This window comes from Zonotrichia leucophrys, chromosome 1, assembly GCF_028769735.1.
Source record: "Zonotrichia leucophrys gambelii isolate GWCS_2022_RI chromosome 1, RI_Zleu_2.0, whole genome shotgun sequence".
Taxonomy (NCBI): Eukaryota; Metazoa; Chordata; class Aves; order Passeriformes; family Passerellidae; genus Zonotrichia; species Zonotrichia leucophrys.
The window spans coordinates 88,173,836-88,197,075 of NC_088169.1; the positions used below are offsets into that span (position 1 = coordinate 88,173,836).

A 23,240-nucleotide genomic window follows, 5' to 3' on the forward strand; every position below is an offset into this window, starting at 1 on the left:
GTAATAGCAATAGATATAAATTACTCAAAGAGGCCCACATTAGACTTAAAGCATTATCAGTATCTTTTAATCTAAAAAAAGAAAAGATATCAACAGATATCCAGCACCTAAGGTGGTAACAGAATCCTTCTTTGCTTCTAGCCTCTGTATAGCTCCATCAAGCAAGACAGGATATGTCCCAACAAACTTCATGTACTTTCCAACAGTGTCAATACAAGTAATATACTTGAAAATGATGGCTCTACCTCCAGAAAACTCCTTTATTCCAGAAGCATTATATTCATGCCAGTGAAATACCTCCAGAGATTCAGCAAGGGCTGCTTTTTAACTGAAACAGATAAACTTTTCTAACTCTGTATTCAGAGGCAAGGTCAGCACAGCCAGAATCTGGATAAATATCCTGTTTGACACTCCCTCAGAACTGGAGAAATTAATAATTTTCACTCCACCTGTGTTGTTCTCGACATGCTGCTCAATGAAAACCCTTCACTGCAGGATGTGCTGCAATGACTGCACACATGCATGAGGACTGCCTGTGTTTTGGAAGTTACCAGGCCACTGGTATGCTGCAGCTGGTGCCACTGCCAGCTTCTCCACTCAACAGGTTTCCTCTTAGAATGTCTGCACCAAAGGGTGATCTACGCTCACCACTGTGGCTTCTCCTACTGACTGGTCCTGGAGCTGCTGCTGCTTTCAGACCTCATAGTGCCATAAAGCTGCTCATGGGCCCCAAGCACCTGCAGCAGCCTCTTACTGCTGCCCTGTTTGCTCTGTGTGACCCACGCCATGCACGGTGTGATGGTCACATCTGCTGCTGTGCCAGGCGCCAGCACGGCGTCACGGCCCTGGTACCACAAGGGACTGGCACCGGTACTGGTACTGGAACTAGGACTGGGACTGTTACTGTTACTGGTCCTGGCACTGGAACTGAAACTGTGACTGGCACTGATACTGGGACTGGAACTGGGCCTGGTACTCGTGCAGCTACAGGGAGAGGTACCTGACAGATATTGGTACCAGAACTGGAACTGGGATTGATACCAGCACTAGTACTGGTAGTGAGACTGGAACTGGGATTGCTACTGGTACTGGTGCTTGGACTGGGACTGGAACTGGGCCTGGTACTGGTTTTAGTACTGGTACAGGTACTTGGACTGGTTTTGGAATTGGGACTGATGCCAAAACTGGGACTGGGCCTGGTAAAGGTACTGGGACTGGCACTGAACTGGTATTGATACTGGCACTGGGCCTGGTGTTTGTACTGGTATAAGTACTTGGACTGGTTTTGGAACAGGGACTGGTGCTGGCACTGGCATAGGCAGTGGTATTGATAGTGGAACTAGGCCTGGTACTGGTGTTGGCACTGGACAGGAGTTTGGACTGTTTCTGGCACTGGGACTGGGGCTGGAGGCGGTGTTGGGGTCGGGACTGTGCCGGGGCCGGTACGGGAGGCAGCGCCGACACCGCGGCCAAGGGACCGGCCCTGGCCCTGGCCCTGGGCCCTCCCTGGGCCCTCCCCATCCCCTCCCGCGTCACGACAGCGGCTCCGCCCCCGCCTTCATTTGCATGCCTGCCCCCGATGGGCCAATGGCGCGCGGCTACCGCGGCGCTGACCCCGCCCTCCGCGGCCGCCGGTAACGGAAGCGCCGGGAGCGGAGCGGGCCCCGCGCGCCCGGCCCTCGCGGCGCGGGCGGCCTGCGGGAGCGCGCCCGGTGCGCGCGGCCGCTGCGGTGAGTGCGGGCGGGGCGGAACGGCCGCCGCCGCCGCCCCTCCCCCCGCGCCGCGCCCTCCCCCCGCGCGCCCCGCAGGCTGCCGCCCGCCCCGCCCCGCCCGCGCGCAGCGCGCTGCCAGCTTGGGCACGGGGGCGGGAGGCGGCGGCCGCTGCGTGTGGGGGGGCGGCCTGCGCGCCCGATGCCGGGGTAGTGGTTCCGTGCTAGGCTCGGTGGCCGGGCCGTGCCCTTGAGCGCCCATGGCTGCGGCTCTGGAGGGTGCGGTTACGGGTGGGATCGCGACGGCGGCCCCCGGCAGCACGGAGCGGGTGCGTGGGGGCGCAGGTGGGAAGGGCATTGTCACTCCAGCGTGTGTCCCGTACTGGTGCTAGTGCTGCTCCTTCTCCTGCCTCCCCTCCCGAGCCCTGCGGGCTCGCCTCAGGCAAGTGTCCTAATCAGGTGTCGTGTTCTCTAAGGAATGGCCAGAGATTCCCTTAGCACTGCCTGCGTTCCCAGCAGGATACTTGTACCAAGCCGATGCGTGTAGGGAGAGGAGCCGTTGGCAATAAAGCACGGTGTGCCCGGTGAAGCAGGCAGCACAGGAAGCCAGACACAGTAGTCCATTGGGATGCTGCTGTGTTTGTGAGCATCCGGGTGGTGAGACCTTGGCACAGGTTGCCCAGAGAAGCTGTGGATGCACCGTCCCTGGGAGTGTTCAGAGCCAGGTTGGATGGGATTTGGAGCAACCTAGTCCAGTGGAAGGTGTCCCTGCCCATGGCAGGGGGATTGAAACCAGATGGTCCTAAAGTTCCCTTCTAAGCTAAAGCATTCTCTGAGTCTGCACACTGTAAAGGATATATATCAGTCAACATGAAGTGCTTATGGAAAAACGAGGAAGTGCATGGTCAGTAGCACTAAAGCCATTGAGTCACAGCACACAACAAGTGCTATTCCTGTCTAGGGGGATGTTTGTCCGTAGACATTTGTTTAATTTGAGCTGTTCTGGTAGCTGCTGGACCAATAGAAACAGTACTAATGATGGGAATTGAGACCCTTCTCAAAATGCTACCTAATGCTTATAAATGGTGTGCGTTTGATTTTGAATTAATCAGTAATTCCTTCAAACATTTTGGATTTGTGTCGCCTTTGAGAACAATTCTCTTGTTTTTGTGGCTTTTCACATTAATGCCTTCAGGTGTTTCCTCCACACTTCTAAAGTATCCTGGAATCTACCTGTTTACTCTAGGCTTTGTGATGAGGGTACAAGTATGGGGGTTGAATGTATGATTTTTGAAAGGCATGGGAATAACTATCTCCTTTTAAGTGGTTTACTCTGGAGAGAATAATGAGATGCCCCTGGAGGACCCTAAGTGTGTTGTCAGGCACAGATAATCATGCCTTCCCTGCTTATAAAGGCATGTCCTCTTGTTCCAAAGACATCACTGCTTTGACTATCAGAGTCAAGGCCCTGAACTAATGGGCTGGGAGGGAGCTGAGCTCACCACTTTAATGGGAGCATGAGGAAACAAAACATTACCAAGAAAAGCCTGAATTGCTTTCCTCATCTTCAAAGAAGTGCAGCCTACCTCTGCCTGCTCTTGGTAGGATAGAACATAGTCAAATACTTATCCAAGAGGAAGAATCAAATTGAAGGTGAGAGATTTTCACCAAAAGATGTTGGCCAGTTGTGCTTTTTACACCAAGGGAATGTAGGCTCTGTGGCTGTGTTGCTGTGGGTAACAGAAGAGATGCTGACAGATGCCCTCTGAAGCAGAGAATGGTTTTTTTATCTCTTTCAAAATACTTTTTCTGAGCAGCTGATGAACCTTTTGTGTAGTGCTGCTTGAACTTGAGGCAGCAATCCATACAAGGACCCTCAGGTAGGCTTTCACTGAAGCAGGTTTGCCCTCAGATTCTGCAATTTGGTGATGTTTTGGAGATCCACTTATGATTCCCTTGATAAGAGGTTTCTCAGATTTTTTTTTTTTTTTTCAAACAACTACAGAAATACAACTATCTTGGGAAAAATGGGGGATGAAGGGTTGTGCCAGAAGTGCCTCCTGCTCTGAACTGCTGCTCCAGCAGCACTGGCCAGAACGGGGATGCCTACTTTTAGTCTTTGGTATTTGTCTGCTTCAGGTCTCTGTTTTTTCTGGGTTGAAGTGACCAGGAAACAACTGAAGCATCCAGGATACTAACTGCACTTTGTTTGACTTGTGCTGAAGGGTGTTGTTTCATTTCTTGGAAAAAAGTGAACTTGAGGACATATTTGGGCAGAGTGCCAAAGTGTTTTGCTTAAACAGAGTGGATGAATTGCTGACCTTTTCTGGGTGTGGGGCAAGCTTTTTGTCTGAAAGATTCCCTGAAACTTAGAATTTTTGCTTGGGGAGGTTGTTGCAGAAAATTGACACATAAGGAAATACATGCAAATAGAGGTGAGCACTTTCAGAGTTTTCAGAATTTAATATTTTCAGAATTTATTTGTTGTCAAATAAAGCTGAATTCTGGCAGGGACTGTTCTTCTAAAGGTATTCTGGCATAGCTCTTGGTAGACTTAAACTTGTCTAGCTGCTTTTTGAACTTCCATTGATTTGCAGCATCCATACCATACCATGAAAAGAAATTCCATAGGTTGCCATCTGTTTTATGAAGCTTTTCTTTTACTTACTTTGAACTTGACATGTGCAACCTTCAATAGGTGTCTCCTCCATCTGGCAGAAGAAAATGTGATTCTTTATTCCCTATTTGGTTTTGTCATGATTTTGTAGACCTCTGCTGTATCCTCTCCTCAGTTCTTTTTCTTCCATCCTTCAGAATCCCAACTGTGGGAGTCATTGCTTGTATGGGAGCCAGTCTGGCTTTTGGTGTTAACTTTTTCTATAAATACAAGTACGGAGTATCAGGAATTTTACTGTGTCATTTTTAAGTGTGTGCATTAGGGGGAAAATTCTTCTTCATGCAATGGGAAGGAATAATCTACTGTGGTCTTTCACAGTTAAATAATTGTATTCTTTGTCTTAGTCGTATTTTTTTTTTCTTACAACTATTGATTTCCAGTCTGACTTGTTCACTGCTGGTGAGTACCTAGTAGGTGTTTCCATCAAGCTGTTGCATGTAACCCCAACATCTCTTTCTTGTGGAGTAGGAATGAAGAGCCCTGTTGTTTATTTCTGAGTGGCCTTGATCCTACAACCATCAGTATGAAATTCAGCACCTCTCTTTGATCACATAAAGCCTATAGTTCTTGCCTTTACTGTCACACTTTACAGACAATTAAGAAAATTTTGCAAGTGTTTAGCTAAGTTAAAAGATAATACTGGATAAGTAGCAAATTGAGAATTTTTCTCTGGAAAAGAAAGATCAGTCCTCAGCCTGATAGGATTTTTTTGGTAGTTATTGCAAATGCATTTTATTTTGCTTTTTTAATAAATTTCTCTAAATTTTGTGTCTATATGTGTGAATGTTTCAGGAAATGCTTCAAGGACCATCAGAAGATGTGTTTGCAAAGATGGAAAGTTCAGTTGAAGACATGGATACCTCCGATACGCAGTGGGGCTGGTTTTATTTGGCAGAGTGTGGTAAATGGCATATGTTTCAGGTAAATACCTATGAAGTTATATTGGCTCTGATGGATCCCATACTTCACATTACCTATGGCTGAGTTTGTCTTTATGTGCTTTTTCTTTTGTTTTGAAGACTGACTCAAACAGTCACTGCTCTATCAGCAGTGAAGATATTGAAAGGAGTTTCCGAGCAGACCCCCGTGGATCTCTGTCTTTTACCACTGCAAAGTTTAACTACACACTGGACTTTTCAGGTATGTGTCTTGCCAAAGAGTAAACTGAAACAATAGAAGGTCTCAGATACACCAGCACATTTGTTCATTCAGCAGGTTATTGTCTTCATATCTGGTGTGAAAACATGATTAAGAATGTCTTTTTTACTGGAAAGTACATTGGAGTTTTTAGAAACAGCTGCTCTGTTACATTTTTTGTGTAGTTTATTAATGAAGTAGCAAGTTTTGTTTGATAACACTGCATTGGAGTTCCTACTGTTTGCTCCAGCTGCAAGTGGCATGTAGGATACATCTCTTGTACTGGGAAGGTTGAACCTTTTTTCTTTAATGTGCAGCTGCCTGTAAGCTTGGAAACCTCTGCCATTAATTCTGTATAGGAAACATTGCTGTAAAGGAGGCTTCCTGCAAAATACTGGCATCAGAATGATTTAATAATTCAGCAGGTAGTTGAAGCCAGTTCTGTTCTCAGAATAACAAGGAGATAGGGAAAAAGATTTACTGGTAGATTGTAAAGATCTTGCTTATGCTGTTCTTGTAAATTACAGAGTATTACAGGTTTCTAAGATATGTAACTATAAAGGTAATCTGTTCTTTGTTCACAGGTGTGTTCTAGTAACTTTTTTTAGTTTTTCTATTCATAGATGGTTTATTTTCTGATTAAATTACAAAACAGTTATATGCTTAAATATAGGAAGTTAAGGAAATAAATACATATTCCAATATACGTATTCAAATGTCAAATATTTCAAATACAGAAAGTGGGGATTGGGTTAAACAGCAATATACTGGCAGTAAGGTGGTATCTAACAATACAAGGAGTTTTATGCTTATTTGTGTTGAAATGTCTTTTTATTAAAAACCGTGTTTTGCATCCAGAATAAAAACACTACACTATAAGCAAATGTTAAAGAGCAGTTTTTATGTTACTCTCTTTAGGTTGTGATGTCTTACACTAAGAATAGTGTATTCTTTGTCATCCCTTTCAAGTCAGTGGAAGTCCTGCCTGTGATTTAGTGGGACTGAATGTTAGATGGATATTTTAAAAATATATCTTTTGTGTGTGTAATATTTGGGGACATGAGTCCCCAACTCATGTAAATGACAATGCATTTAGATATATTTATTGAAAATGCTAATTTGTTACTTGTTGAAATAGGATTCCTGTCAAGTAGCTTAGGGTGTAGTAACATTCTTTTAAATAATGGTACTTAAATGTTTCATATGCTGTAGATGAATTCCTAAAAATTTCTTCCTAATTCTTGTTTTATGTTCAGTGATGAAACAAATCAACCTAACTACCCTTAAACAACGTCCAATAAAGCGAGCTCCCTTTGCAATCAATTCATTCAGGTAAGGAAATAAGAGGAAGACTCCTTTTTTTTCTTTTATTGCTGTTTCTTCTAAGTAAAATGAAACCAAAGTGTTTTATCTTTATTGTTTATATTTATTTGCTTTTGGAGTCACTTGCTCTGAATACTTGTTGAATGAGAATTGCTGCAGGGAAGCAGCACCAAAAAATGGAATCCAGTGACTCCATAAATTATTTAGAAGTAGTATTGTAACAGCAAAAAAAAAGGGTGAGTTATATGTTGTGCCTGTATTTTACTCATTTACCCTAAACTCACTTGGAGTTTAAGAAATTGTGTTGTAATAATTCTTTTATGAGTTTAATTGCTTTAGATTGTCAGTTTCTTGCCATTTGATCAGTCATTAGATGTAAAGCTGAGCTGATGTAAAGCTGGAACTCACTAAACAATAAACTAAGCTATGCAGATGAAATTGAGTACATGGGATATGTGGATTTTTTCCCCAAATAGTTTCTGAGAAAAAAATTTAGTTCTGAATTGTAGTGTGGTTGTACATTAAAAAAGAAATTTGTCATTTGTCATAAGAAATGTGGTAGCAATCTGTTTACACTGACTTTCAAGAAGACTGTTTTTGAAGTGCCAACTTTTTTCAGTAGATATTTGCTAAATAGTGCATACAATGACATGGCAATTTACTTTGTTCTTTGAATAATTGCATTCAGTACTCTTATTTCCATGTGGTGACATTTTTTACTTTCAGGAGATTTCTTCTTTTAGTCCCAGTTTTAAGGCTTAGGAGCTTCAATGTATGTAGTGCATGTGCTTAAACCACTCTTTTTTAGTAGCTCTGTATAAACTTCATGGGGGTTTGCTCTTTTTGCACACTGTGTTGTTTGGAGCAGGAGTTTGACAGGAAGAAAATGCCTCATGTCTTTGAAGTGATGTGCTTTTACCTTTTTTGTTTGAAGTTTCATCTGTGAAAATGAGGCTATCCCTATGCCTTCCCACTGGGAGAATGTAAATACTGAGGAGCCATACCAGGTAAGAGTTGGTATGCAACTTGGTCAAAAACATGTCACAACGAAATAATGCATCAAATTGAAATCACACTAACCTCTTTTTTTCCAGCTTATTCCATTGCAAAAGAAAACAAATGAATATAATGAAGTTTCTAGTCTCTTTGGAAAAACAATGGATAGCCACCGAATTAAAAGAATTAAGAGAATACAAAATCTAGACTTGTGGGAGTTTTTTTGCAGGTGAGATTATTTCTAAAACCAACAGTTTTAGGATTGTTAATGGAGAAAAGTTTTAAGTCATGCAGCAGAAATATGTTTAACTGTTTTTACTATTAATGAATTTTTTTGTTACATTTTAACTTTAAAAAATTTTCTTATTTGTCATTTCTCTTTATTCAAAATTTAATTTTCAAGACTGTGTAGCTTCTACAGGTGCAGAAATTGAATACTTGTAGAAATGCATTAGATAAAGCAGTAGCATAGATAGTGTATTTGAGGTGTTCAGAATAACTGTGTGATAGATGCCCATGATCTTTACAGTGAAGTAAGGAGAAATAAATTAGCTTTTTGTAAAATGATTCCTTGAGAGGCTTGTATTATTTTAATTTTTACTGAACAAAGCAAATTAATATTTCAGTCTTTTTAAATTTCTCAGTTTTATGAAGCATACGACAGAATTAAGTGTCTAATGAACACATAGTCATGCAATTCTTTTAAATTTAATGTCTTAAAAAACCTTCTTCTAAGTTTTTGGCTTTTCCCTCTGCATATTGTGCTGGCCTGGAAGAAGTAGAAAGTGCCCAGTTTGGTATCCACTTATTTTTTGGTGTCAGTCTTAAACAATCGTACTTGCCAAAAGTTATTTGTGCATCTTGTAGGAAGGAGTGCATATCAGGAGGTTTAAATATGTTTTACTCAAATAAAAAAATTTAGACTAAGTTAAAGAGTGAGGAAACAACTAACCAGATGTATACTAAAATCTTGCATAAGTTACATGATTTTTTTAAAGATATGTCATTTATTGCTAATTTAGAGCTATATCAACATGTGTGAGGAAGTGAAATTCCTTATGTATGTTAATGGTTAAGAGAGTTACCCAACTTTTAGTTTCTTTTTTGTCTTCATGGAACAAGGAAGAGGGTCAGCAGAACTGCTGCCTTGGACTTCTAGAGGTCAAACTTTGGGTTGTTCAGGAGATTGTTTGACAGAGTCCATTGTGAGGCAGTCCTGAAGGGCAGACGAGTCCAGGAAGGCTGAACACTCTTCAGGAGGGAAATCCTAAAGGCTCTGGAGCAGGCTGTCCCCATGTGCTGAAAAACAAGTAGTTGAGGAATAAGGTCATCCTGGCTGAACAGAGAACTTTGGCTGGAATTCAGACAAAAAAGAGGGTTTATGACCTTGGGAAGATGGGGCAGGCAACTCAGGAGGAGTAAAAGATGTTGAAATGTTTTGCAGGGAGAAAATTAGACGGATCAAAGCCCATTTAGAATCTAATTTGGCCACTGCTGTAGAAGACAATATTTTTTTTTTTTTTTAATAAATCATCAACAAAAGGAGGGCTATAGAGAATCTCTGACCTTTACTGGATATGGGGGAAACATAGTGACAAAGGATGAAGAAAAGACTGAGGCAACAAATGCATTAATATTAAGACCGGTTGTTATCTGGGCACCCAGACCCTGAGCTGGGAGACAGAAGCGGGGAGCAAAATGCAGCCCTCATAATCCAAGAGAAAATGGAACCTGCTACCCCACACAAGTCTATGGGAATGGATGGACTCTACTGGAGGGTGCAAAGGGAGCTGGGATGGTGCTCACTGAGCCACTTCCAACCATTTACCAGCAGTCCTGGCTCACTGGGGAGGTCCCAGTTGGCTGCGGTTGAGCAAGTGAGATGCCCATGCACAAGAAGAGCTGGAAGGAGGATCCAGAGAACTACAGAGCTGTCAGGCTGAGTGAGCTCAGTGCCAGGGAAGGTCAAGGAACAGCTCATCCTGAGTGCCATCACACAGCATGTGCAGGGCAACCAGGGGTCAGGCCCAGCCAGGATAAGTGTAGGAAAGGCAGGTCCTGCTTGATGACCAACCTCACCTCCTTCTGTGACAGGGTGACCGACTAAGTGGATGAGGGAAAGGCTGCAGTTATTTTTTACCTGGACTTCAGTAGAGCCTTCAACACTTTTCTCACAACATTCTCCTGGAGAATCTGGCTGCTCATGGCTTGGACAGGTGCAGTGTTTGCTGGGTAAAAAGCTGTCTGGACAGGCAGGCCCAGAGAGAGGTGGTGAATGGAGCTACAGAATCCAGCTGGTCACCAGTGGGGTCCCCAGGGCTCAGTGTTGAGGCCAGTCCTGTATAATATCTTTATTTGGGATCAGGACAGGGGGATCAAGGGCACCCTCAGTAAGTTTGCAAATGTCATCAAGCTGGGTGGGAATGTGGATCTGCTGAAGGGCAGGAAGGCTCTCCAGAGGGATCTGGACAGGCTGGATCCATGGGCTGAGTCCAGTTGTGAAGGTCAGTAAGCTGAATGCTGGGTCCTGCCCTTGGGTCACAAGCCAGTGCTGTCGGCTTGCACATACTGGTGAAGAAATTATTGCCTGGTAGTATATTACAAAGAAACAGGTATTCCAGCATTTCAAATTCACTTCTTCTGGTGTCCCAGGTAGGAAAGTTGAAAATAGCATGATGCTTAATCTAGCATCTCAGTTTGGAGTTGTCGAGGTGTACAACAAGTAAAAGAAAGTGTTGGTCAGTGAGATTGATGACCAGTTTTAGAAAAAGCTTTTGTGCTTACATAGGTACAAGGAGCATGTCTCTGGGTATTTAGTTTTGCTCTAGGTTTTACCTTTCATTGAGTGAATTGTCTGAATGAGAATTTTCACTGTGCTGGATCAAGTTAATTTTGTTGAACTGGATTACCTTTTCACTGCTTGTACAAGGTGCTAAGATGATGCTTTTTAGAACAGTTGGACCCCTTGATTTCTGTTCCAAATTACCAAAGTGTCCTGTTGTGGCATTTCTACATTCTGCCCAACCAGCTTGCCAGAGTGCCCAGTGTATTTTAAATTTTTATGGTTTCGAAAAAGTGATAAGATCAATTGATTTAATTGATTGATCATTGCTGGAATGATTATTTGCATCACTGTAGTGGTCAGAACACATTTGCCTCTAACAGTAGTTCCCATATTAATAATGATTCTAAATTGACTTGATGAAAATAACTGGTCAGAGATAGTAAAGGACTATCACAGAACATCTTTTTATTGATTATTCACTTTTTCTATAAATCTGTTCTGTTCCCCTGTTTCAAAAGAAGTTACTCAAGGCTACATTTATATATTGTCAGAGATCAACAGCCAACAACAGAGGGCTCTGGTTGAAGAAATTTCAGATGTTCAGCATAACTAGCCCTTAGATCAGTTTCTGCTGGTTTGCCTAGTGCTTCATAATCTACCAACTTTGTTATCCCTTCCACCATGACATTAAAGCAGGTGGAGGAAACAAAATGTGCAAAATTGCCTTTCTTTTAAAGATGTATCTGCTGAAAATGACCACACTGAAACTAATAACACATGAACAATGTTGATAAAATTGGTGTAGAAAGACCTTTTTTAAAATCTTAGACCATGTGGGAAAATAGTCCTACAGCATTCAGAAATGTGTGATTTCTACATATGTACCTTAAGAATTCCGACGTGTTAAAACCTAGAGTCATCTAGGCACTTGTAAAGTGGAATGTGTTAGGTCTGTACCCTCAGCAGTGTTTTCACAGTAGTAATTTAGTGTGTTTGTACAACTATTTATTTATTATGTATTTATTGTGTACAACTGTTTATTTATTATGTATTTATTGTGTACAGCTATTTATTTATTGTGTATTTATTGTGTGTTTTCTGTAGAAAAAAAGCTCAGCTGAAGAAGAAAAGAGGTGTCCCAACAATTAATGAGCAGATGCTGTTTCATGGCACCAGTAATGAATTTGTAGAAGCAATATGTATTCATAACTTTGACTGGAGAATAAATGGGATGCATGCTGCTGTGTATGGAAAAGGTAAGTATTGCTGTCACATACAACTGTGAAAGTGTTAACAGCTCAACAGTAAGTCTTCCCTGTAGTGTGTACTTTGTGATGCATGCCTTGTGTTTACCCAAGTGCTGTTTAATACAGATCTGCTTTTATGGCACGTGTAATTAAGGATGCAGTAAGGAATGTAATTGTCACAGTGGCTGGTAGGGCCAGGGAGCATGGGGAAGGGATGCCCAGCAAAGAAGTGTTGATCACAAGACAATCTCTCTACCAAAATTCTTAGTAGAATTTAGTAAAATTTTTAGTTCACACTAAAAATATTTGGTCATATTGTTATAACAATTAACAACAAAAAAAGGATTCCTAATGAACATAAAAGAACTGTCATTTTTCATCATGTTGATAGCTATGCTCTGGTAGTCAAACTGTCATGGTAAGAATGTCATCAAATTTTCTTTGTTTTTTTTATTTGAAAGGGACCTATTTTGCAAGAGATGCATCATATTCCAGCCATTTCTGCAAAGAGAGCATGAAGCATGGAGATACTTTCCAGATTCATGGTGTGAACCTGCAGCCTCATCTGCACAGACCAGATAAAGTCATGTTTCTTGCTCGCGTATTAACTGGTGACTATATCGGTGGTGATTCAAAATACATCAGACCTCCTTCAAAAGATGGAAGCTTTGTGAACTTGTATGACAGCTGTGTGGATAATACCTGGAACCCAAAGATCTTTGTCATCTTCGATGCCAACCAAATCTACCCTGAGTACTTAATAGAATTTTGTTAAGTTTGAACTGACTATTGTTTGTGGTTTTTTGAATACTTTTGTTCCTTTTGTAAAGACAGCAACATAGAAACGATGCGTGAAAGACAGGTGAAAGAAAAGCTGGCATACATTTATGGAGGAGGGAAGCTATTAAATATTTAAGAGAGACTGGTGAACTGTTTTTAAAAATCTGTAAACTTTATTAATGCATTTTTCAAATGTAGAGACTATTACAAATCTGACGTTGCTTAGCGAGCCTTAAATACATTGAGCATTGGTAAGTTTTCAAAGGCAAGATTTATGTTTTGATTTTATAAAGTATATTAAAAGTGGTTAGAAATATGCCTCTAATATGGGTATGCATATGATGAAATTAATCTTTTATAAAGATTGCCTATAAAACAAAGTAAGAAAAACAACAGCAAAACCCCAGGGGACATGGCTACTTGTGTGTATATGCGTGTGTGAGTGTCCGTGTTCTGTAGTACATGTTACTTTGTTTGGAGGTCTCTTAGTTTGGATTCTAAACCTAAAATAGAAAAAGAACCTACAGCTCCTTCATCAGTTTCCTCCAGATAAAGTTCAACAAAATTGTAAGGTTTAACTTTATGTATATTTTACTGTAAGCTTTGATTATATACTGGGAAAATAACAAAGCCATTGCAGTAGGATTTGACAGTTTGTTTTGATGGAAACGAGGCCCATAAACTTGTGGTTGTTAGTTGTTTGGTATGTTTGGTAACTGTTGGGCTCACTGTTGGGATATCATATGCCTTTCTCAGTTCTTATCCTATGGAATTTTTGCCATCCTGTTGCAGTATTCATGAGCTACTGTGATTGTGTCTGGTCAGAGTTTAAGATACACTCAGTGCTCATATACTTGGTGTTACTGAAGACAACATTTAGATTAACTTAACTGTAAACAATGCAGTTAAACTAATAAGGAACATTTCAAAAGATGCCATCCTTTAGCTTTTAAACACTACAATAGAAAGCTTTCAGTTACATTTGTGTAGACCAGGTTTTCATAACTGGTATGATTGTAAAGTTGAAGGGTATTTTTCACATGCAGAAAGAGCATAAGAGACAATATTTGGGTAAAGAGCAAACCTGAGTACCTAAACACATGAAGAGGCTGAAATGCACTGTTGTGTGAACAATCTGCTATGGAATTGTGTCCCTAGTGTGCTTTGTTAAAGGACCTAAGTAGCACTAATGGACAAAGTCAAAGTTGAAACCTTTCCAGGATTTTTCTTTGGCTATGGCCAGTAACAAGTCCCTGTAGAACTGGTATATAATTGTGGCAGATATAGAATGATCTCTGTTGGTTTGTTATAGAATTGTTAATGGACTTTTTGGATCAAAGGCTGTGTTTAAAATGCATTGCATTTAAAGGCACTGCAGCTGCTGGCATGACCAGGTCTGCTCAGTCGTGCTGAACTGGTGGAACTGGAAGCATGAGATGACGACATATCTGGCATCGTAACTGAGGACACAAATATCTCTTCCTTCTCCTGTGTGCTGTTACTGTTGTCTATCAATGGGTCTTGCATAAGTTGTTTATCTGTTTCTGTTTGTAATTTCATGGCAATTTTCCTGTCCCTAAACCATTTAGGGCTAAAATGCATTTTCCTTTATTTTAGGAAATATGATTTCTGATCCCAGCTGGGAACTCTAGGTTCTACTCTTGTAGGTGTGATTTGTGTTTGATTCACTACTACACTAGCTCTGCAAAAGGCACTTTGTTCCCCACATTGTATAAAATAATAGCAAATCACGCAGGGAATTTGTGTATTACTGAGTCCTTTTTATTATTACACAGTATTCTACAGAGCACACATTTTGTGAAACTAACAAATACATGTGCTGTTGTTCCTTTGATTTGGTGTTTTATTTCTTCTGAAACAGATGTTTTTAGTTAAGAAAACTGAAGTTTCTTTTTTAGCTCCTCATGGACACAAAGTACCACAATCTTTACTGATCTCTGGGACTTTTCTGATTTTTTGGGTGGTGGTGTCTTGTTTGCTGCTTAATTTGAATTGAATGGCACAATCTTAATCTTACTGCACAATTGAAGTTTTACCTCTTCTTTCAATGTTCAATGTGTTCTGCTTTTTGTGCTGATGAATTTTGTTATTGAAGATGTCTGTAAAATAACTGTCCTTTCTTTGGCAAGGGGAGAGTGATTATTATTGCAAGCAAAGTCCAGAACTGTACAAGTAGCCAATACAGGAAATAGTTGGACTTAATAAAAGGAACAGTGAGAAAGAAAGGGAGGAAAATAATTTCTTGGCCTTTGGAGTGTTAAAGAAAAGAGAAGGGATCTTGGTGTGGTTCTGGAGAAGAAAACCTGATACTTTCTGTTACTGTTTCAGGTAGTGAAACTTTGTTCTCCATTTTGGTTTTACACCTGTGCAACACAGCATGCTACTCTTTTATGTGTCTTGATCTGAGGTAGAGCTTTCTTACTCAATTACTCTTGTGACAGTGTGTTTTCACATGAGCATGGCACTTCAGGATGACATGGAAAAAAAAGATCAGCTCATACTGCTCTCCTGGACCGGCTTTGTTTTTTGCAATTGGTGTGTACTCAGTTATTGCTGAATGGATCTCATTTCATCCAGAGCAGTTTGGGAGAGTGTCTGTCCGCATTCCAGTTCATTTACAGGGTCAGTTTGCACAAACTCTTGCTTTTGTTAGAATCCAAAGGGAGAAAAAAAGGATATAGCTCTGTTTTTTACTAAATGTCTCAGTATACTCTCATCCAAGCTAGATGTGAGATACAGGATGTGATGGCTGGAGTTGGTGAGTTAAATTCAGGACTGCATTGGATGCCAGTTCAGCTGGCAGCTTGAGGACAACTTTCACCCTTTTAAAACATTTATCAGCACAGAACATCATAGCAGGAAAGCTCGAGTGAGTCTGTGCAGTTTACATAGTGGAAATTACTTTCAGGAAGATGAGCACATGTCAGTCTTAAAATTCCTGTGACCTAAATGTCCATCAATGTTGTAACTATTTTTGGCACTGTCCAAAACAGCAGACTTGCAAAACAGCACAGGCCTACTCCAGTATAGCCATCTACTCTTCACAAGTCACAAAAAATACTATGGGGGCTGACAGATGCAATACTTTGCCCCATTTTAAAGCCAGCTGGCCTCTCTTATGCCCCTTTCTGTTAAGCCCCTTTGTTCTCTTTGACTCTGCCTTCCCCTGTTCGTCCGTCACCCCATGAGTGTGTACTGCTCCATTGATTCCTGCACCTCTTGCAGTCTGATCCCCCAATACCATTTCCAAAGTCCAGGATGAAATAACCTTTTGCACACTCTTACATGCTCTTATCAGGGAATGTGATGGATCAGGTTTGGTTTTCATCACTGCCTCCCTTATCATGTCAGCCAGGTTTATCCCCATACATTCCTGTGTCAGAAAAGGTAGTAGAGGAGTAGTCACTCCTTCCACATACTCAGATAATTGTGCCACATAAAACATCCAGCAATTTGAGTGCTATGCTTGTCCTCACTTGGGGATTTAGTTGGAGAGGTCACATTTCCTTCCTATGGAAATGAATGGACAAGAGACAGCCAAGCTGTACAACACCAAGACTGGAAATTTGCATGTTCGAGTGGATTTTTGAATTGGAAAGTGCTCACTTGGATGTACAGAAATAGGGAGAGTATTTGGTGTATATTGCAATAAGGAAAAAAACCTCCAGTTTAGTAGAGAGTATAGGGAAAGGACCTTTTCAGACAGTAATCAGTTCCATGGAATACCATACCATAAAAATGAGTTTCTCTTCCTTGTGTGCTTTGAGCTGTTAAGAGTTTGATAGTGCTGTCATGTTAAGGATTGCAAACCAGCTGGTTCTGGCTGTTTGCACACTTACTTGCAGACATTTGAAGATTAATTTACTGCTACTACTTTTAGAGCCTTTTGCAAAAGAGATTATGACTCCACTGCTAAAAGAAGTCTGAAGCTGTGTTCTTCTCAGCTATTGCCTTTATTGGCTAGAAATGTCATTCATTTATACATTCATCATGTATTTGTATTTTGTCTATTGCCTTTGAACATCTTAGAGGTGTTTTTGTTTCACTATTTTCCTTTCTAGAAAAACATTTTTGCAATTAGAGAGGGATGGAAGAAGAATAAGAAAGGATAAATGTATCAGCATTTGGAAGCTGCTGGGTTCATATCCGGAGACGGTGCCAATCAGGAAGGCAGGTAGTGGAAATGACATTATGTTTCCAAGCCAATATCAGTTATACCCATTTCCTGTTTGCCTTCTAACCAATAAATGCCAAATTTAATTTAAAGGGAATGAAATAATAGTGACACCAAAAGCAACAACCTCAAGTGTTTCTTATCTTTACTCAGCTTCCTCACCGATTACACTTTTCTTCCCTTGAATTCCTAAAGCAACGTAATATATAAACCAATACAGGCAGTGAGCACCTGACTCGTGTCCAGGTTTCAGGAAAACATAAGGCCTTGGCCTGCTTGCCTCACTTTTCCTGTTCCCATGCTTTGCTTGCATTCATGTTGCCATAAAGTGAAACAGATGAAGTATCTGGAGCATTGTTAAAAGCTAATTTGGAGTGGGAATATGCTAATGCACTGTATTGTATTAAGTGATGTGTTTGGTTACAGACCTGGAGGTGGCCAAGAAGCTCGTACATGTAGTCTTTTTTTCCAGTCAGTATCTACCTTTGAGCTGGTGAAAGTTGTCCAAGAAAGTAATCCCAGCTGAGAACACTTGGTGCAAATAAGACTTTCAAAGGATGACTGGATATTGGATACACTGTGTTGTCGTCTACGTATTAACTAGGGAGATTACATTAAAAAGATTTATTTCTATAAAGAGACTGGCTGACACAAATACTATCATCACATATTTTAACACAGCTGCTGAAAATACTGTAGCCTGACAAAGCTCTATCAGCTAATTACTGGATGTTTATAAGAGTGACTTAAATAGCTGCTCTAGGCAGATATTTTTAAATTGTTTTGAATTTTATTTTTAGTATAAGAAATATGACCCGAAACAATGGGATAAGACAAGGACAAGAGATGGAAAAGTTGGGGTTGGGGAAGGGGGGAATCAGTGGGAGAAAAATGGTTACATAAGTGAAAGAGTGCCTGAGTGTGCATGTACACTGGGGCTGGGGAGTGATGCAAGAAGGGGAGAGAACATAAGAATATTACTGCTTTAAATCTGTCCTTCAAAATTTTTAAATTCAGTTTTCATGCTGATGATCTTCCTGGATGTTTAGCAATGTTTATATATTCCCAGTGGGATGGAGTACTGGATGGAGAGTCAGAGGACTCTCCTGTAGTCAAATTTTCATGTCTTTTGACGCGTTGTGATGAGAGCAGACTTACAGAAGTGATGCACAAATGACACAGAGCTGTCAGAAGTGAGAGGTGTAGCTACAGCACCTCATCTGAGCACTGTTGCAAGGAGCATGGGGAACAAAGTGCTGCTGTCTGCTGTAAACATAACTGGTTGGCTTCTGGCTTCTTCCACCATGCTTCCTGCAATATCCCCACTCCAGTGACATTGCACACGTCTTAGCATCTCCTCCATGGCAAGTGTGTGGTATCAAATTTACTGTATTTAATCGATCACTGTAGTGTGGCAAAAGGAGCAAAAATGTTATGGTTTGCATTAACAAATTGGAGACAACTGCTATTGCTCTAAATTGTCTGCTCCATGAAGTAATGGATATCTGGAAAGAAACTGTCTTTTGTTGTGTATTACATAAGGTGTTGCAATAGATCTCAATTTTTTTTTGGCGTTTAGCTGCTGTGGTGGTAAATATGACCAATTTTCAAATTTCAGAATAGAAACCTATGCTGTCTCTTTGTAAAAAAAACAGGTTTCTATCAAGCATGCTTGTAAAGGTGGTGAGTTTCTGAAAGTTCTTCTTTGATGCACAAAATCCCTCACTCAACAGAATTTCATAGCCTATCTATGAGAATTGCATTCAATAAGACAATATAATTCTCTTTAGAGTAACTATTCTTTTAAACTGAAAATCCCTGAGTGGAAGGTATGTATCTAACAGAGCCTTGAGCTATCCGTGCACTTTAGGGCTGGAATCTATGTAATGCTTCATCACAGATGGACAGCTTGTGGACAAAAATACAGTTTACCACCTCAGCATGAACGTGGGGGGAATTGGTAAGGCGGTATATAATTAATGCTGGATTTGATCCAGGATACCTTTCCCTTAGGAGAGGAGATCAAGATTTTTAGTGACAGTCTTTTAAAGACTGGTTTATGGTTCAGCAAACTGTGGAATATTGAGTAAAATTAGAACTGTTTCATGGCACAGACTGAGAGAGAAGTCCTTCCACTGTACTGCTGGCTCCACATCCTCAGAGGGAAACACTCTAAAATGGTGTTTTTCTTTTAAAATAAAAATTAAATGCTAATTCTTTTCAGTTTGAGAAATATGAAGAGCGTGGCTGTAAAATGTGATGGGGAAAAAAAAATCAACTTGAAGAACTGCTTTTAATGTTCCCCTGGGAATGTTGTGGTTTTTAATATTTCAGAAATGGGTTTGCTTAGCCCTGAGGGAAAGGGATTGGAAGAGCATGATAGACATGAGCCTGCACGAAGACTGTACGTTCAGTATTAAGGGGGAAGAAATAGGTCACTGTGTATTAGAGAGCTCGTTTGGTTTCCTTTAAAGCCACAAGAGACAGCAACTGCTGAGCTGCAGTTTGGAAGCTGCCCTGTATTCTGAGGGATGGGGCAAATAAGCAATGTAGATGTCCTTGTTTTACACAAATACGCCTGTCAATTCATGCCTTCTTGTGGAGCTGATGGTGCCTCACTGGAAAAAGTGCCCATTTATGCAACAGCTCTAGTTATTCATGTGCCAATGCTGAGCTGCACATGGCTTAAGGAAAACATTTTTGATGTGTGTTATATGAAAGGAAATACTTTACTTGTTATTTTTTGGTAGTTTATTATACATTATGCCTGAGAATGTTCCTTCCCAACACCCAGAAAGCCAAGCAAAAGAATTAAGATGCCTTCACGGATGAACAAGGAGCTCCTGACTGAACTCAGACATCCATAGGAAGCACACAAGTGGTGGCAGCAAGGAAAGGTGGTCCAGGGGGAAACCAGCAATGCTGTCCTGAGCTTGCATGGACAGGGTGAGGAAAGCCAAAGCAGCCAGGAGAGACAACAACAACAATGCTGAATTATTCAACAAGGAATTGAGGGATATCTCTAGTTCATCTGCCCTTGTCCTTCTGGAAGATTTTAACTTCCCAGGCATCAACTGGTTAGTATCAAACAGCAGAAACAAACAGGTGCAGGAAATTGCTAAAGCACATGGAGGATAACTTCTTTGTGCGGGGACTAAGGGAGCCACCTAGGACAGGTGCCCTTCCAGCTTTGCTGTTTGTAAACACAAAGGGTCTCAGGGGTGAAGTGGTGACTGGTGGCTGTCTTGATCACAGTGACCACCAAGTAGTTGTGTTTCAAATAATTGGTGTTTGGAGAAAAATACCAGGAAAACTTTGTCCCTGGATATGGGAAGAGCAGACTTTGGGCTGCTGAAGGAGGTAGCTAGCAGGGACCTCTGGGGATCTGCTTCAGGTATTTGGGTCCATGAATACTAGTCACTTTCTAAGAGCCATCTTTTAAGAGCACAGTAGCAGGCAATTCCAAAGGAAGGGGAGTCAAGCAAGCAGTGCAAAGGGCTGCCTTGGCTGAACAGGGATCTTATAGAAGTTAGGCAAAAAGAAACTGTACAGACACTGGAAGCAAGAACAGGCAACACAGGAGGACTAGAGAGATTCTGTTTGGCACTGCAGGACAAAATTCATGCAGTCAAAGCTCGACTAGACTTCAAGCTGGCCAGCACTTTGAAGGAAAAAAAGGCTTTTCAAAATATATTAACAGCAAACAGAGAATCAGAGAGAACACTGGTCTGTTGATTGATGGGGTCGGTCACCTCACAAACAGGGATACAGACAATGCAGAGGTATTTAATGCCTTTTTTGCCTCTGTCTTTAGCACACATTCTGGGTCCTGGGATCCCAGGAGACCTGTGTTGGAAGACCAGGACTGAGGGGATGATGAACTCCCCAGCTGACCCTGAACTTGAACAAGAGTAGCTGTTCAAGCTGGATGCACATAAATCTGTGGAGCCTGACAGGATTGATCCCAGGATACTGATGGGGCCAGACAAAGTTATCACAGGACCTCTCTGCATTATTTTTCTTCAGTGGTCTTGGGTCAACTGGAAGCTGGCAATGTTTCAAGAAGGGTAAGAAGGTAATGATAGATCTGCCAGTCTTACTTTTCAGTGCCTGGTGAAATTACAGAGAAGGTTTTTTTGAGAGACAATCCAGTCATTGATTATATGAGCACAAGTTCACAAGGGGAAGGTCTGGCTAACCAATTTAATTTCCTTTCATTATAAGGTCATGCACCTTAATTGACCAAGGGAAGCCAGTAAATGTGGAGTTTTGGAATTTTACCAAGCTTTTGCTACTACTCTCCATCAATTGCCCAGCACAAAGGTAAACAAATCCAAAATTTGTTGGGTAAATGGGGTTACATCAGGCTGACGCCAGTCACCATCAGCATTCCCAAGGGCTCAGTTTTACAGCCAGTGCCCTTCCAGGTTTTCATAAATGATCTGGACACAGGAATCAAATAAACAATAAGTCTGTCAATGATACTAAATTAGGGGGAGCTGTGGACTTCTTTGGGGGTAAAGAGGTCCTGCAGAGAGATATGGAGAGCTGAGCCATCACCAGCTGTATGAAATTTAACGAGACCAAGTGCTAGATTCTCCTTGTGGGACACAGTAATCCTGGTTATTCATACAAATTGGAGGATGAGAGACTGGAGAGCAGCACTGTGGACAGGGAGCTGGGGGACTCCGGCAAGTGGAACATGACCCAGCAGTGCCCTGGCAGCCAGCAGGGCCAAGCGTGTCCTGGGGTGCATCAGGCACAGCATGGCCAGCTGGGCAAGGGAGGGATTGTCCTGCTCTCCTCTGGGGCAGCCTCACCTCGAGTGCTGGGGGCTGTTTTGGGTGTCACAATAAATAAAGGATATAAAGCTACTGGAGTGTGTCCAGAGGAGGATGACAAAAGTGGTGACAGGTCTCAAAGGCAAGACTTAGGAGGAAGTGGCTGAGGTTGCCTTGGTCTGTTTAGCTTAGAGAAGAGAAGGCTGGGAGTGACCTCATCACAGTCCACAGCTTCCTGAAGGCAAGCAGTGGAGGGGAGGGGCTGATCTCACCCCGGTGACCAGCAACAGGACACAAGGAAAAGCAGTGAAGATGCACCAGCTAGGTTCAGATTAAACATCAGACGAAGGTTCTTCACTGAGGAGGTGGTCGACCACTGGAACAGGCTCCCCAAGGAAACTGGTGATGGTACTAATCCTGTCAGAGTTCAAGGAGCACCTGGATGATGCTCTTAGTTGTATGGTTTAGCTTTAGTTAGTGCTGTGGGGAGCAGGGATTTGGAGCTACTGATCATTATGTGTCCCTTCCAACTTGAGGTAGTCTGGGATTCTAAGTCTGTGGAACCTGATGGGATGCATTCCTGAGGGAGAGAGCTGGCCAGTGTGATGGCAAGTTCCCTTGGAGGGGAGGAGTGTCTCTGGCAGGATTGAGGAAGATGATCTTTCCCTTCTACTGAGCACTCAACCACATGTGGGGTGTTGGAGGCAGTCCTGCATTTCCCAGTATGAGACATGGATGTACTGGAGTGAATTCAGAAAACTGTTCCTAAAATGATTAAAGGATTGAAATATTTGAGAAGATACTGAGAGACTGTTTAGCCTCAAGGAAAGAAGGCTTGGGAGGGAGTTTTACCAATGTATATAAATACTTGGTTGGAGGGTATAAAGAAGACAAAGCCTGTCTGTTCTGCAAAATGGAAGGACAAGAGGCAGTGGACACAAATTAAAATACAGGAAATCCACCTAAATATAAAAAACCCAATATTTTTACTGTGTGCAATGCCAAGCATTAGAAGAGATTGCCTATGGATATTGTGGAGTTTCCATCTTTGGAAATATTAAAATTCCAGTTGGACAAGGCCCTGGACAACCTGCCTCTGCTGTAAGCAACAGGTTGGTTGGAATGGATGACAGCCAGATCAATTCTGTAATTAAATTGTGATTTTTAGAAAAGTCTTGCCTTTTTTTTTTTTTTTTTGGTGCAGTCCAATCAAACTCACACTGCGCTGCAGGTGATGTGAGCATGAAATCTAATGTGTGTCCCCTTTACTGTGTCAAGCAAGATTACTCTAGAGCTGATCAAGCTGGAATACCTCCAGTTTTCTACCTGTCATTTAATGCAACTTCCATTTTGCTGTACATTTCTGGTAAAGTTTACTGTAAATCTGCAAATTTCTTGCAGCATGTTTATGACTCCAGTTCTGTAACTTTTCCTCTGATCCTTGAGCATAAAGAAGGAAAACACGATTTTGAATGTTAGTATGAAATTCCCTCAGGGTGGTGCAATTTCATAGGCAATTAAAAGATGCATTAGAGTGGAAAGACAAAATAGGCCTGCTACTGACAGCCTAAATGAAGAAGAAAATGACCCCTTGCATCCCAGCAGTATGA

The 23,240-nt window shown here is 41.5% G+C and overlaps 1 protein-coding gene across 3 annotated transcripts; it reads left to right on the plus strand.

Annotated features, from left to right (window-relative positions):
* Nucleotides 1-1,635: 1,635 nt before the first annotated feature.
* On the plus strand, nucleotides 1,636-14,894 carry LOC135451725 (protein mono-ADP-ribosyltransferase PARP11-like). 3 transcript variants are annotated; one of them, XM_064721189.1, is made up of 8 exons: nucleotides 1,636-1,730; nucleotides 5,179-5,307; nucleotides 5,406-5,526; nucleotides 6,780-6,855; nucleotides 7,781-7,853; nucleotides 7,941-8,071; nucleotides 11,732-11,883; nucleotides 12,336-14,894. In XM_064721189.1, exons 2-8 carry the CDS (start codon nucleotides 5,182-5,184, stop codon nucleotides 12,647-12,649), a joined length of 993 nt encoding a protein of 330 aa, XP_064577259.1. In that variant the 5' UTR covers nucleotides 1,636-1,730; nucleotides 5,179-5,181; the 3' UTR covers nucleotides 12,650-14,894. The 3 variants fall into 3 exon arrangements, with proteins under 3 accessions (XP_064577259.1, XP_064577251.1, XP_064577266.1); XM_064721181.1 differs by lacking the exon at nucleotides 1,636-1,730 and adding an exon at nucleotides 1,856-2,038; XM_064721196.1 differs by lacking the exon at nucleotides 1,636-1,730 and adding an exon at nucleotides 2,020-2,151.
* The last annotated feature ends 8,346 nt before the right edge of the window (nucleotides 14,895-23,240 follow it).